At 49.2% G+C, this 15559-nt stretch overlaps 1 protein-coding gene across 1 annotated transcript in view; it reads right to left on the reverse strand.

Moving 5' to 3' along the window:
• Nucleotides 1–12815, reverse strand: part of NPTXR (neuronal pentraxin receptor) — a 41998-nt gene extending 29183 nt beyond the window's left edge. The window contains exons 1-2 of the mRNA XM_074221079.1: nt 12796–12815; nt 11754–12558 (exon numbers count right to left, since the gene is read on the reverse strand). Coding sequence (XP_074077180.1) covers nt 11754–12558; nt 12796–12815 — 825 coding nt within the window. The remainder of the gene's footprint in view (nt 1–11753; nt 12559–12795) is intronic.
• Between the last annotated feature and the right edge of the window lie 2744 nt (nt 12816–15559).

A 15559-nucleotide genomic window follows, 5' to 3' on the forward strand; every position in this document is an offset into this window, starting at 1 on the left:
ACTATCCACTGTGCCACTTAGCTGCCCACATGAAATATCAGAGCTAGGAGGGAACTTAGAAATGGCTATCTTAGATCAGAAAGGAATCTTAGAGTTGCGCGCCCCCCCCACACCTTTTATGAGGGGAGAGTGCAACCCAGTGTGCCTTTTTCAAGGCCACAGAGAGATTCAAGGTCAGAGCTGAGGCTTTCCCTGACTCACTGTTATTCTCCTCTGCTCATACCCAGAGAAATGAATGGAGATGTAAGATGGAGATCCTAACTCTGTTCTAGGTTGCATCCTGGGTTTTACTTTGTTTTGCACTTGATTATCTCACTCTCCACCCCCTTTAAATTGAGGCTGGCCACTGCCTAAACTGATCTGGAAATATTATCACTATGAACTTTAGTCAGCTCCCCAGGACAGACAGAGAAAAGCCCAGAACCTCAGCTGGCAAAGGTGCAGAGATGGCTCAGCCATTGCTGTTGGGGATGTGTCGGGCTGGTGAAGTCTATTAATTTGCCCCTTGAGGCCCTGACTGTCTGCTGCATCCATTGATCTGGAAACCTCACCCAACCTTGCTGGATGCTGATGGCTAATAGAGCCCTTACTTTACTTCTCATCCCAGAAGCAGCTCTGCCAATTCCCCATAAAATGGCTCCCTCTGCCTGGAACTCTTTCTAGAAACTCAGATTCAGTCTACAGAAACTCAACTTCACTGTTGCTTCCTAATCCCCTTGCTGAAAAAAACTCTTAAAATATAGAAGGTTGGATGGGGGTGATGATCAACCTTAATGGATTGTTGCATCAGTGCAACAATCAGGGACAATTTGGGGCTCTCTGTGATGGAGAATCCCATCTGTATCCAGAGAAAGAACCGTGGAGTTTAAACAAAGACCAAGGACTATTCCCTTTAATTTAGGGGAAAAAACCCCTGAGATCTTATTGTCTGACCTTGCTATCTCTTATACTTTATGTTTCTTCCTTAAGGATACTGTTTCTCTCTCATCACACTCAGAGGAGATCAGTGTATACCATGGAAACAAGGTAAAGACTAACAGAATGCTTTCTGTGGGGGGGTGGGGGGAGGGAAGTGAGATTAGGGAGAGCATTGAAAAATTCAAAATAAATAAAATCTTTCTTTTATTAAAAAAAAGAATATAGAAGGTTGGAACATGAAGCATTGATATCTGAAGAGACTGGAAGACTTGGATCTGAGACACTGGATGACTCTGGATAAGTCCCTGTGATACTCATTTCCCTCTTCTGTAAAATGGAGATAATAATTGCTATAGTATCTGCCCTACACGGTGGCATCACCATGGATGTCCCAAAAGTCTTGGTGCAGGTAGTGCTATTAAAGATAACCCTGGGGCTCCCTTTAACTGCCCAAAGAGACTAGAACACATAGGAAGGGGATTCCACTGGATTGGAGGCTTCCAAGGGCTCTTTCAGCTCTACCTCAGGAGAGTTTTATGAATGACTATTTTGAGCTTTACTGTCCTGCTCAACTCTGAGGTTCCATTCTCTAAGCGCTCTTCAGGCATCAATGCTTCATATTCCATCTAGTTTTTTTCAGCTCTAACATTTCAGTTTATAAGCTCCTTCCCAGCTCTGACATCCCCTGCTCTAAGGCCCCTCCAACCCTGACATCCTCTGTTCTAAGACCCCTCCCGACTTTGACATCCCTTGTTCTAAGACCCCTCCTGACTTTGACATCCCCTGTTCCAGGTCCCTCCCATCTCTGCCAACACTCCATGATTCCAATTCCTCTTCCAAGGACTTAACAGAATGTCTGCTCACACATGAGATCTGCAAACACAACCTCTCGCTTGTGGCATCCACATAGCTAAGCTCCCCTCTCCCTAGTACACCACCCCATCAGCTACTCATGGAGAGAAACAAAGTAGGCTAGGCAGAGAGTTTCCAAGGCTGCTGGTTGTTCGGGAGATGGCCACTTTGTCCCTACCACCTGCCAATGTGGGCTGGGGAGATTTGTTTGGGGAGGTGGTGGGAATGGGGGGGTAGGGACTTTTGGAAGTGGGAGGTATTTGGCCAAACCAGCCTAGTAAGGCAAGCTCATCAGATCCCATTCCCCTGATCAGAATGTTGGCATCTGCATGGGGAACATGGCACGAGACCTCTCCCCCCCACCCCCTGCCAACTTCCCCATCTGCCATCCCACTCTGATGCTCACCAGGGTGGAGGAACTGACTGTCTTCCAGAAGAACCCACTCAGAGTTTATGAAAAGATAAGAGGAGGTGGATGGGGAAGAAGGGAGGAGGGAAAAATGCAACACTTTCTCACCACTCACCTACTAATGGATTGGAAAATCTGTCTCTCTTGGCTTCTTCCTGGACTCCTTCTCCTCCTCCTCCTCCTCCTCCCAGTCTCCCCTCTTCCTCCCTTTTCTATCAAGGGACCAATGAACAGATAAATCAAAGTTCAAAAGTTTGAATTCTCCCACGTATGACCAAGCTGGAAGTTAGGGTACTTGGGGACAATGGGTCAAATCCCAGATCTTCCATTTACTACCCATGTGACTTTGGCCAAGTAACTCTGGCCAAGTCACTTTGAGCCTCAGTTTCTCCACTTGTAAAATGAGGGACTTTGGACCAGATCAGGGATTTTTAACATGGGTTTCACATACTATGGACAGACTTCAGAGGACCTGTGAACTTGGATGGGAAAAACATTTACAATTTGCTTTCCCCTTAACTGAAATTTAATCTTTCTTTCTATTACTTTATGTCGGCAGCAAACATGATTCTGGGAAGGGGCTCTCAGGCTTCCCAGTCTGACTGTCCAAGGGGTCCAGGATACAGCAAAAGATTGAAGGCTCCTAGTTCACTAGATGTTTGCCAAGGTCCCTCAAAGCTTTCCAACTAGAATTCTCTGATCAAATAACTGGAAAAGAAAAGATCTGAGTTTGAATCCTGACCTTGTCATGTCTTAGGTGGCAACCACAGGCACACTACTTTACTGAGCTGTCTTAGGTTCCTCATTTGCAAAATGAATCTTTGTAGCCTTGAAACCCTGTTGAAATAGGAGGAGTTATAATGTTGCTGTGTATAACCATGGGTAAGTCGCCCTCCCTGGGCTTCAGTTTCCTCCTCTGTACAAACAGAGATATTGGCTTAAGGTCTTTTCTAGTTCCAATAGTCTGAGGCAGGAAGATGGGCTAAAGCCAAGGGAAAAATAGAACTCAAAAAAGAATACACACTCACTGCTTACATTAATGGGGGTGAAATAAAAGGGAGGTGATGCGTCAGTGACTGATGGTCCTTAAGGTCAGATACTGAAACCACAGCCCTTACTCTCAGTAGAGGGAGGTTCCCCAGGATGGGATGGTTTCACTGTTCAGTGAAGGGCTCAGACTGGAAGAGGGAAATGGGAAGGTTGGGTTTCCAGGAAGATAACGATTTAAGAATAAAAAGGAATCAATAAAATGTATTTTTTTAAATGGAAGTGGGAGACATGGATAAGAAGTGGATTTTTACTGGTATGGATTTAATACTGATGCCAGATACAGCTATAGCGGCCCCTCTCTGATCTCACCAGCTCTGGTTTAAGGGCCCCCTTCCCCTCCCCACTCACCCCCCTACCCCCAGTTCCGACATTCAATGCTCTAGGGCAGTGGTATCAGATTCAAATAGGAACAGACCCCTGCAGGCTGCATCTGGACTTGGATAACTTCAAATTAACATTATCCGTGTTGCACTGGATTTTTATATATTTTGTTAAACATTTCCCAATTACATTTCCATCTGGTTCAGCTGCAAGTGTGACACCTCTGCCCTAGGGTACTTTCCTGCTCTGATACTCAGTGTTCTAGGATCGGTCTCCTATGCCCATTCCCATCTCTGAAATTTTGCTGCATATTCTGAGGCCGCTTCCAGCCCTAATATTCTCTAAGGCCTCTCCCAGATCTGACATTGTCTAGTTAAAGACACTCCCCTCCCAACTCTGACCTTCCCAGTTCTAAGGCCACTCCCAACTCTTTCTATGATCTTATGATCTTACACATAAGACCTTTGGCAAGAAAGAATAGATGTTTTTATTCCTGTTTTACAGATAAAGCATCTGAGACTAAGAAAGGTGAAAAACTTAATTGTCCAAAGCCTCACAAGCAACAGATCCAGGACTTCCTAGTCAATGATCACAATGGGCTGCTTCTTAAGGTAGTGAGCTCTCCATCACTGGAGGTGTCTGAGTGGGGCAAGGACACTCCACTTGTTGTGGGCCTGTGATTCCTGCCCGGATACAGGTTCCTTCCAGCACAGGCATTGTTGATTCTCGGATGCTTTTAGGCAATTGGCTGGCTGCCCTGTGATTTTTTACTAGGTTGTGCTCACTGACCTCTCCTGGCAGAACTGTTGGGACTGGAGACTTTTCTAAGAAAGACAAACAGAGCCCTTGGGACTGGGTTGTAGTGAGGGAGGGAAAGGAGGATAGGACCAATAGCAGCTTCCTAAAGTACTTCCAGGTTTCCAAACTCTTCCCTCCTAACTGCTCCAGGAGTCCGGGGGCACAAGTCTTCTTAACCTTCTCAGATGAGACCAACTCCAGGTTTCCCAGTTCCAACCCAGGGTTCTTTCATCACCAAGCTTCCAAAGGAACAAAGGATGTCAGAGATGAGAGGAAACTTGGAGACCATAAAGTACAACCCCCTTATTTTTACAGAGGGAAAGGATTAAGGCCCAGATTGGGAAAATGACCTGTTTGGTTGTGATTGAGCTAGTATTCTCACATCCAAGACTGATGTTTTCCAAAAATTCTAGGGAGATGCACTTTGTTCAGATCTGAGATTCATAGATCAAGGTCTGAAAGAATTCTCAGAGGTCATCTAGTCTAACCTAATTTTACAGATGAGGAAACTGAGGCCTTAGAAAATGAAGTTAACTTGCCTAAGATCACATAGGTAGTGAGTGACAAAGTTGATATTTGAATTCAGGTCCTCTTACTCCCAACCCAGTTAATTTTCTTCCTAGTGTACAATATTGCCCAAGTCACAAATGCACCATCCCAAGCTGACGAGGAGACCCGACATCTCCCACTCTACTTCCCTTTTCCTTTTCTGGTTGGAAGCTCTGGGCTCCTGGCCTCAATCTAATCAAGGTTGGGAAGGAGGAGGGAGAAAAGGGAAACAGAGAGGGCCAGATTGATTTCCCCTGCCTAGTCACCCAATTTCAATTTGGAACTGTAATTAAAAGAAGACAAATGGGGCCTCCTGAAGCCCAGACCTTGCCAGCTCAGGATAAATGGATGGGTGAGGGAGACAGAATGGTGGTGATGATAACAGGGCAGAATCGAGGCATAAAAAGACAGCTGTGGGCGGCTAGGTGGCGCAGTGGAGTCAGGAGGACCTGAGTTCAAATGTGACCTCATACACTTAATAATTACCTAGCTGTGTGGCCTTGGGCAAGCCACTGGACCCCACTGCCTTGCAAAAAAAAAACCCTAAAAAAAGAGACAGCTACACAAGCTATTGGGACAAGGGCAAAGAGGTCTCAGACATGTCACCCCATATGTCCCTGGGAGACTTTAAGGAGAGTATCAGAGTCTTTGAACAGGAGATAATTTCAGAAGTCATCAAGCCCAAATTATATTATTTTAGATGAGGGGAAACTAAGACCTCAAGAGGGAGAAGTGACTGACTTTATGAACACACTCTCAGCACCTTCCTCCAACTTCTGCCCCTTGTAAGTCATTTTCCCTCAATGAATTCTTCAAATCTTCATCCTCAACCCTCCAATAAATTGATGAGGATAAATTTATTGCCATTTCCTTTTGTGGCTACCGCTGGAAAGTCATTGCTGAACTCACTTGGAAAATAAGTAATGATGGAAGTGGAAGAGGAAGGGAGAGTAGACAAGCCCCTCCCTGTTGGCTATAACCCTCCAGTGGACTATGCCAGACAGTGGGTTTTTTGGGGGGGGGTCAGACCATGGTAACATGGTGCAGTAGACAGAGCACTGGACTTTGAATTGAGAAGATTCACTGTGATCAATGAGTCCCCTCACCTCCCGGGGTCTCAGTTTTCTCATCTGAAAAATAGGGACAGTGATAGTTCTAATACCAAACTCTCTCAAAATCACTGTGAAGCTCACATAAGAGAATGTATAACTACAATGCGTTTGGCCAGCTTTAAAGCCCCATCGAGTATATTATTGTTATAGACAGGATGGGCAAATCATATCATCATGCATATGATGATATGCACTTCTTAGATTTTGAAGGATGAACACCATCATCAGACAGGATCCAAGAGCTAGAAAGAACCTCGGGGATCATCTGGTCTAAGCCTCTTGTTTGACAAATGAGGAAAGCCACAGAGGATAAATTATTTTCCCAAGGTCACATAGTTCCTAAGCAGTAGAGGTGAGAGATGAACCCAGGTTTTTGAAAGTCCAGAGATACCTACCCCCTCACTGCCTCTCATGAGATTTAGAGATCACATAGCACCTCATTTTACAATTAGGGAAACTGAGGCCCAGAGAGTCAATGGAGAAACCCAGATTCCCCACCTTTTCCTACTTTGTGCTGTCACCTCCTCACTCCTGACAGACTCCATCTGCATCCATCGCCATCATCATCCCCAAGAGGAGCATCTCTGACAAGTACCATCCTATTCCATGAAGTGAGCATCAGTGCAGCCCAATCCCTGGGTTGTATTGCTTTCCTGGCAACATTCTTCTCCCCTTTTGCAGCAAATTTTGAAAAAGCAAATCAACGTAAAATCAATAGGACCTCAGAAAAGGCTCTAAATCCCCTTATTGGCTATGCTCATTTTCAGATTTACTTGAGTGCTGGAAGCCCAGGGGAGAGAAATACCCTCATGATTCATCCTGTGGCCCCAATCCTCCAGGATCCCGCTGCACGGGAAACACTGTCCAAGACATGCTCAAGGCTGAGAGCCAGGTGAGCAGGGAATTTTTGCAATCATAAAATGTAGAACGTTAGAAACACAATCAGAGGGTGGAGGACCCTAGGACTCTGTTGAAGGAGCACAGAATAGGGGGGAAGGTTGAATTTAGAATTAGAAGACATAGGTTCAAAACTCAACTCTGCTATTTAAGACTTGTCATTTCTCTGAGTCTCAGTTTCTCTATCCGTAAAAAAAGAGGGGGCTGGACTTTCGAAGTTCCAAATCTGTGATCTTGACAATGAAATGTCAAAACTGGGAAGTCTTAAAATAGGGAATGTCAGAGGTAGGAGGGAGCCTTAGAACAGGGAAGGTTGTATGCCTTTCATTCTCAAAGAAGACCATGACATCAAGGAGGTGATGTCATGATAAGCACATGAATTAGATTGGAATGAAGGGGGCTGTGCTGAGTCACCAGTATCACTTTCTCCTCCAGAACCATCTGGGTCCAGTAACCAGATATGAATCAGGATGACTGGAGATGGCCCTGCTCAGGATGAAGGGATTTGCCCAAGGTCATACAGCTAGTAAGTGGCAAATGTCTGAGGCTGGATTTGAACTCCCATTCTCCTGACTTCATGGTCAGTGTTCCCCCTAGCTGCCCTACAGGGAAGGTTAGAGCAAGGAGAGGCCTTAGAATAGGGAATATTAGAGCTGGGAAGGGCCTTGGAAATGGGATGTTAGAATAGAAAAGGTCAGAATTGGGGGGGGTCTTAAAACAGGGACTATCAAAGCTGGGAAGAGCTTTTAGAGATCCACGAGTCCAATATCCTGATTTTACAGAGAAGGAAACTGACACCCAAAGAGGGACAGGGATGGTGCACCTATCCTTTCTTTACCATAGGTCATAATTAGAGAATCACCAAACCTCTGAGGAGGCAGGATGCATGAGTCTCTCTGATGCTGAGCAGGATTCCCTCTACAACAAAAATGAACAAAGAGCCATGAAATCTCCCAGGAAGCCCCTTCTCCCTTGTCAGCTTCTACTTCTGGTCCCAGCTCGGGTCTTACTAACCCTGGTTACTTTTCTTTGTGTCTCGATTTCTACATCTGGAAAATGAATATACCAATGTTGCCTTTCCTCCTAGAGGTCATGTCCACAGAAATGATTTGTAGGCAGAAAAGACATGGCTAATAACAATAATTCTGGAAGACAGGGCAACAGAATCCTAGGAACATAGAGTTAGAGTTAGAATTAGGGCTGGAGGTCTGTGATCCCTTAATTTTATACATGAGGAAACTGAGGCTCTGGGAGATTAAGTTACTCTCCCATCTAGTGAGATTCTGAAACAGAATTTAGCTCCAGAACTTTCTGATTCTAAGCCCTATTCACTAGACCAAGGATCTCTGGGAACTTCTCTGGGACCAGTCTCCCCATCTCCAGATTTCCTATTTCTGGAAGAAGGGAAACATATTTCAAGAAGCAACCTGGCCTGGCCAGAAATAAGACTGGATTTAAATACTGTCTCTACTACTTGCCACCTGTATGCTCTTGGGTAGATAATTTCCCCTCCTGGGTCTCAATTTCCTTCTATGTCAAATGAGAAGGTCTCCAAAGTTTTCTTCAGCTCAGTGATCCTTTCAGGCTTTATGAGGATGTGAACATTTATGAGGACTTAGGGACCTAGGGTATGACCAAGGGAGATATGGGGCCAAAGTTTCATTCAGAAATGAAGCCCAGAAATTGTTTCCAGCATTTTCTCTATCTATCTACTTCCTGTTTGTGCCCATTGCTATGCTTCCCTCCTCCTATACCTGACAGGGCAAGACACCTGCCTCATACTCTCAGGGGGCATCAGTGACAGGACCCAGGAAGGAAGGAAGGAAGGAAGGAAGGAAGGAGAGAAAAGCCAAATCAGGACTACTCTTATGGGGAGGTAGCATGGAAGCCCAAGGTTGGCCAAAGTCCACCATGACCATTTACCTGAAGTGACATGACATGGGCAGCAGGTCCTGCTGGGAGGGCCTTTCCAAGCCAAAAACTGGAGGTGTTGCCAAGCATAGGCTGGGATTGAAGCCAAGCCCTTTCCGGCTCCATTATCTTGGGATGCCCGGGAAGTTAAGAGAGCCAAGCACAACCCACCAGTACCATCTGCAAGCTGCATGTGTTGTAGGGAATGGGGAATGGGGAGCAGGAGAAGAAGAGGAAAAAAACCTATTCTGTCTCCATTTCCTTTCCCTGGAAATATGGGTGCTGCTCATATTTTCAAAGAGGAATCCAAGTTTTTAATGGTGCCCACTCATGTCAGTACCTTGGCAAGATCAGTGCTACACATAACGGAGTAGAAATGTGGAAGGCTTCAGGAACCCTGTCCCCTACCGGCTCCAATTGGGGGAAAGATTTGCACAGGTTGTACCCACTGGTATGTCCATGCTGTGTCTGGAATGCTCTCTCTCCTCCCCTCATGGAGTCCCTTCAAAGTTCACTCCAAGGGCTACCTCCTGAATGAGGCCTTTCCTCATTCTCCAAGGGGGGGATGCTTTTCTCTCTTTCTGCTCCTCTCCCACTTCTCTGACTTTGTCTTTGACTCTTTCTGTTTCTGTATGTCTGTCTCTCTATTTTCTTCTCTGTCCCTCTCTGTCTCTGTCTCTGTGTCCTCTCTCATCTCTTTCTCCTCTCCTCTGTCTCTGTCTCTGTGTGTCTCTGTGTGTCTCTGTCTCTGTCTCTGTCTCTTCTGTCAGTCTCTCTCTCTTCCTTTCTGTCTCCTACTCTGTCTCTCTCATCTCTTTCCTCTTCTGTCTGTCTCTGTGTGTGTCTCTGTCTCTCTATCTGTCTTCTATCTCTGTCTCTGTGTCTGTTTCTCTTGTATATATCTCTCTTTCTCTGTATCTCTGTCTCCCTCTCTGTCTCTCTCCTTCTCTTCCTCTTTGCCCTCTTCCTCACTCTCCATATTACTTTGTCCTGACTTTTCTGGGGACATAAGCTATCCCCACAGGAGAATAGAAGTTCCCGGAGGGCAGAGACTGTATCTCTTTTGTAACCATATGCCTAGAACCTTGAACAATGTCTGGGGCATAGTAGAACGTAGCCTCCCAGAGACAATGGCCTCTGTTTTATATCTTCAGCACCAGCAGCACATGCATGGTACATACCTAACAAATGCGTGTTAAATACCAGCCTAGTGGACTTGGTGCCCTTCTGTGCTCCCAATTAAAAGGGGGCACAGAGATCACTTAATACTACTACTAATAATACTAGCCCCCATTTTTTTTTAGGGATTTGAGATTTGCAAAGCAGTTAAAAATTAAATTAAATTAAACATTTCATTTGATCCTCCCAGCAATCCTGGGAAGCTGATGCTGTTATTATCTTCATTGTATTGTGGAGGAAACTGAAGCAGACAGAGGTGAAGTGCTTTGCCCAGGGTCCCACAGGGAGCAGTGTCTGAGGTCAGATCTGAACTCAAGACTTTCTGACTCTAGGCCCTGTGCTTTATCCACTGTGATCCGTAAAAGAGGGATAAATCATCTCCCCCCCCCCCAATCTCAATATTAAACTCAAGACTTTAATCCATGTGTGCCAAATGTGGAAGCTTTGATTTCTCAGCGGTCCTCCTGCCTACCTAGAAAAATGTAAGGAATTAGAGGAGGCTTACGTTGCAAATCCCCTATTTAACCCCAAGGCAAGATCCAATATAGGGCTTTCTTTGCATGAGGTTTGTGTTGCCCTAAAAGTTTGTTGAAATGAATCATGGGACCATAGAAGTTGGAAGGGACTCTACAAGCCATCCACTCCAATTTTTTAAAAGGTGGAAACTGAGGTCCAGGGTGACATGTCTCAAGTGACTTACCTGAGGTAACCAAAGTGGCAGAGTCAGGAGGGCTGGCTCCAAATGCCATTCCTGACCTTTGAACCCACCCACTGACAAGGTCTGATGGAACCGAGAAGACTGGGGGCTAGGGAGGAGGAGAGGAATGAGGGAGGGGTGGAAGTTAGCAATGAAAGAAAGATGGGGCCAAAGGCCTTTACATCAGGTGTCAAAAACCTACAGGATGCCTGAACTGGGAAGAACCTAGCCCACATCATAGAGATGAGGAAACTGAGACCCAGAGAGGCAAATTACTTACTCAAGATCACACAGACTGCGGCAGAGCTGAGTTTAGGGGTGCAGGGGTTTTTTCCCTGCTCTACCACAGTGATAGACCAAGGCAAGGTGGGTGTGTCTCTTCATCTGTCATAGGATTATAAGACTCTTATTAGAGGTAGGCTGACTCCTGAGATCAATCCTTGAGGGCTCTCCCTATAAATGGCAGTTCCTCCTTCACCCCAAGGGTCTCTCTTTCCCCCTCACCCCCGAGAAGCCATTCTGGACGCCGAGAGAGAAGAAATGGGAAGAGAGAGCATTGCCGACAGGCAGGAATCTGGAGGCACCGAGCCCAGTGTTTGTCGCTCTCAGCTCCTTCTCCCCGGGGGAGGGAGGGGTAGTGGCGGCACTGAGCTTACTCGCTCACTTACCAATGAGGGTGAATTCTCAGCCGGGCCCCTCCGGGGAGCCAGCAGGAGCCCCGAGCTCCCAGATCAGGTCTCCAGAGCCCCCCCCCCCCCCCCGCGCCCGTGCCTCTAGTCCCCGGGGGAGGGCAAACAGAGCGAGATGGAGGCTGTGCTTGGGGCTCCTAACGGACTCAGTCCTGTCTCTTCCAGAAGGGAATCAGCAGGGGAAGCCCCCGGGATGCCGAGCTTGAGGAGCTCGAATCCCGGCTCTAGGCGAGAGCAGGGGACCTGGCCAAGGTCACCCAGCCCCAGGCTTCTTTCTGTCTTTCCTCTCCCCAGCCCCAGCTCGGTTTGGGCCCCCTAGACCTCGGAGAGCTCCGGAGCGCCCCCCCCCCCCCCCCCGGCCCGGGGCTCACCTCTATCTTCTCGATCCTGTCCTTGAGGGCGCGCACCGCCTCCTCCAGCTCGCGGACCAGGGCCGGGGAGTCCCAGGCGGGGCCGTCGCTGAGGGTGTCCTGGCGGCCGTCGGGGCCCGGCTCCGGGAGGGGCAGGCGCAGGCCGCTCTCGCAGCGGCCCAGCTTGCCGGTCAGCTCGCGGATGGCCTCCTGGTCGGCCCGGATGCGCGCCTTCTGCTGCAGCGCGGTCTGGCGCAGCTGCTCGGCCGTGCTCTGCAGGGCCAGCAGCTCCTCCTCGCGCGCCCGGCCCCGGTCCTGGTCCCGGGCCCGGTCCTGGCCCTGCGGCCCGGCCGCCGCCGCCCCGTCGGCCGCCGTCGGGCACTCGCTGGCCAGCGGCGTGCAGAGGAAGCGGCTGAAGAGCAGCGGGGGCTGCAGGGGCCGCGCGCCGGCCAGCAGCTCGGCCCCGCCGGCGCCCCCGCCGCCGCCGCCGGCCGCGGGCAGCCCGGGGGGCCCGGCCGAGCCGCCGGGGCCGTGCAGCGCGCTCAGGCTCTGCTCGGGCCCGGGGGGCAGCGGCGCCGCCGCGCCCCCGCCCGAGTCGTTGGCCCCGGGGGGCCCGGGGGGCCCGGCCCCCTCCTGCGGGCTGGCCGCCGGGTGCACGCTGGCGATGATGCAGACGATGGCCCCCAGGAAGGCCAGCATGCCCGCGGCCAGCAGCACGGCCAGGAACTTCAGGGTGGCGCGGGCGGCGGGGGGCCGCACGGCCCCGGACAGGAGGGCAGGGGGTGGGCCGGCGAGGAAGCCCGGCGCGCGGCTGGAGCTGCGGCTCCTGGGGCGGCCGGGGGGCCGGGGGCCGGGGGGCCGGGGGCCGGGGTGCCGGGGCCGGGGCCGGTGCTGCCGCTCCCGCCGCCGCAGCCGCAGCTCTGAGCTGCGCTCCCGCTGGAGCAGGGAGGGAGGGAGGGGGAGGCTGCGCCGGCCCGCCCCGCCCCGCCCCTCCGGCCCCCTGCCGGCCCCGAGAAAGGGGAGGGGACCCCGCTCGTGGGAGGGGCGGGGGGCTCCTCTTCACCACTTTCCGGGCCCCGCCATCACGCAGTGGGGGGGGGGGGGCTGGGGGCTGCCTTCAGCCCCAGAGAAGGGACCGAGGCTTCCAGGCATCTTTGGGGCCCCCCCTCGTGGTTCTCCACGCGGCCGGTCGGGATCCCTCGGAAGGGGCCTTGGAGACCACGGGTCCGACCCCCTCCATCTGCCACAGAGAAGGACTTGGCCAGGGTCACACAGCGGCAGCTCCAAGACCTGGCTTCCCGACTCTGCTGGCCAGGGCACCATGACACCGGGTCGCCTCTGCCCAGTCCATTCTCCCCTCCCCCTGTGGCCCGTGTCCAGGGGGCCTCAGGGCCCCCGCGGCCCCATCTGAGCTCCCCACCTTCCCACAACAGGGGGCGGGGCACATTCAGGGGCCTCAGGAATGCCCCCCCCCTTGCCTCCCGCCAGCCCCAGTCCTGGCAGAAAATGGACGCTCCTCGGGGGCTCCTTCTGTACACGCTGATCCCGGCGCCCGTCCAAGAGGACAAGGAAGGGAACGCTTATTCCAGAGGCTGAGAAGGGGAGAACCTGTGCCCCCTCGTCTTTCAGCATTCTGGTTAGGGGTGGTGTCTCTCGCCTCCTTTGCCCTGTCCCTGCACCTTTACGTTCACTCGTCTCCCAGCCCGCCTCCACCTGGTTCTAGAGCCTCAGAGGATCCGGGCCCTGCCCACAGCTCCTCGAATGCCCAGGTGGCCGAGTGGCCACCCACCTCTGCTGGGAAATCTGGGAACATCCCCGCCCGCCCTCAGAGGCCCAGTCTCTTATTTCACTAGGAATAACTTGTATAGGGCAATATAGAATGTATAGAACAGTAGAACTCATAGAGAACAGTACATAGAACCAATATGGAGCATCATATAGAACCAATATGGAACATCATATAGAACCAATATAGAATAATAGAACTTTCAGAGCAAGATGTGTTCTTTTTTAAGTTTTTTTTGTTTTTTTCAAGACAATGGGGTTAAGTGACTTGCCCAAGACCACACAGCTAAGTCATTATTAAGTGTCTGAGGCCGGATTTGAACCCAGGTCCTCCTGACTCCAGGGCCGGTGCACTATCCACTGCACCACCTAGCTGCCCCCTTGATGTGTTCTTTTAATAAGAACTTCAAGCCATTCCTTTTACAGAAGGGGAAACTTGCTTGGAAGAGATTGAGACCCAACTGGTTCCTGGGACTCTGAGGGTCAGCAAGAAAACTGTTGACATGAAGCTGGTAAAGAGTATGTTCAAGGAGTGGCTAGGTGGTTCAGTGGATAGAGCACTGGCCTTGGAGTCAGGAGTACCTGGGTTCAAATCCGGTCTCAGACACTTAATAATTCCCTAGCTGTGTGGCCTTGGGCAAGCCACTTAACCCCATTGCCTTGCAAAAACTAAAAAAAAAAAAATTAAAAAAAAAGTATGTTCAAGCCCTGTCTCCCCAATGACTTGTAGTGGTCCCAGGTAATTATTTCCCTGTCCCTAAGCCTCAATTTCCTTCTCTGAAAAAATAAGGGATTGAATTAGATGGCCTGCAAGATCCTATATAGCCCTGAAAATGTCTCTTCCATGAATAGCGATTGTCATGCAGTAACTTTTCAATACTTAATCCAATCCTGGACACATATAAATTCCTTCATAAATGTGAGGGAGAAATGATCCATAAAAATAAATACAAACATGTGTAAACTAATGCAGAACCCCCCAAAAGCCTCCTGAAAAATGAATATATATATATATATATATATATATATATATATATATATATATATATATGGTCACTACACCAATTTCTATGCAAAAGAACTCAGAACTGAAGCTGATGGCTATGGTTCTGTAATGCCCAGTCTTGACAAGATGAGAATATTCCTTTTCTTTTCTTTTTTTCTTTTCTTTTTTTTTAGGTTTTTGTAAGGCAATGGGGTTAAGTGACTTGCCCAAGGCCACACAGCTAGGTCATTATTAAGTGTCTGAGGCTGGATTTGCACTCAGGTTCTCCTGACTCCAGGGCCAGTGCTCTAAACGTCCCTCCTTCCTTTTCTTTAGCTGGAGAGGTGGGGACTATGGTTGCTGCATGTTACATACCCTCTCAAATTCAGTTGCCCTGTTGATTAATTTTGCTTACCTGTTTTTCTTTGTTATAGGGGAAGGCTCATTGGGTGGGTAAAGGATATGCAGAAGGGTCTATGATGTAAAAACTAAGGAGATCAATAAAGCTTTAATTAAAACTAGTCCATGATCCTCCAAGAGATGTGGCAGGCAGCAGACAGTTCAGTGCTCCATAACTTGAGCTAGCAATTATTATCTGTAGCTCAGAGGAGAGAGAGCTCAGCATGGGCTGGGGTCCTCAGGAAGGCTCCCAGGGGGACTCTGCACTAGCTCTGATACTTGAAAGACAGGAAGAATTGGAATAGATGGTGGCTGGGAGGGAAAATGATGTATTTAGAATTTGCAAAACAATTAACACTAACATGTCTGAAAAAGCTTTTCTCTTTTGAGTAGTGTAGAGAATACTCAGCAATAGCACTGATACATTAATATGAGAAGGCTCTGGGGCTGTGCATATGAGGGAATTTCTGGTAGCAGAATGATCTCGTACAAAGCACATCGTAACCTATCGATGACTTAGGAAATAGTTGAATTAGATCACATTGATTGAGGTGATGGGGCGGGTCCTAAACTCGTACATGTAATTTGAACTCAGCTCTTGTTGACTTCAATCAAAGCATCCTAGGCCCTTGCGCCTTTCTACCTCTCCCATTCACCC

The sequence above is a fragment of the Macrotis lagotis genome, chromosome 2, assembly GCF_037893015.1.
Source record: "Macrotis lagotis isolate mMagLag1 chromosome 2, bilby.v1.9.chrom.fasta, whole genome shotgun sequence".
Taxonomy (NCBI): domain Eukaryota; kingdom Metazoa; phylum Chordata; class Mammalia; order Peramelemorphia; family Peramelidae; genus Macrotis; species Macrotis lagotis.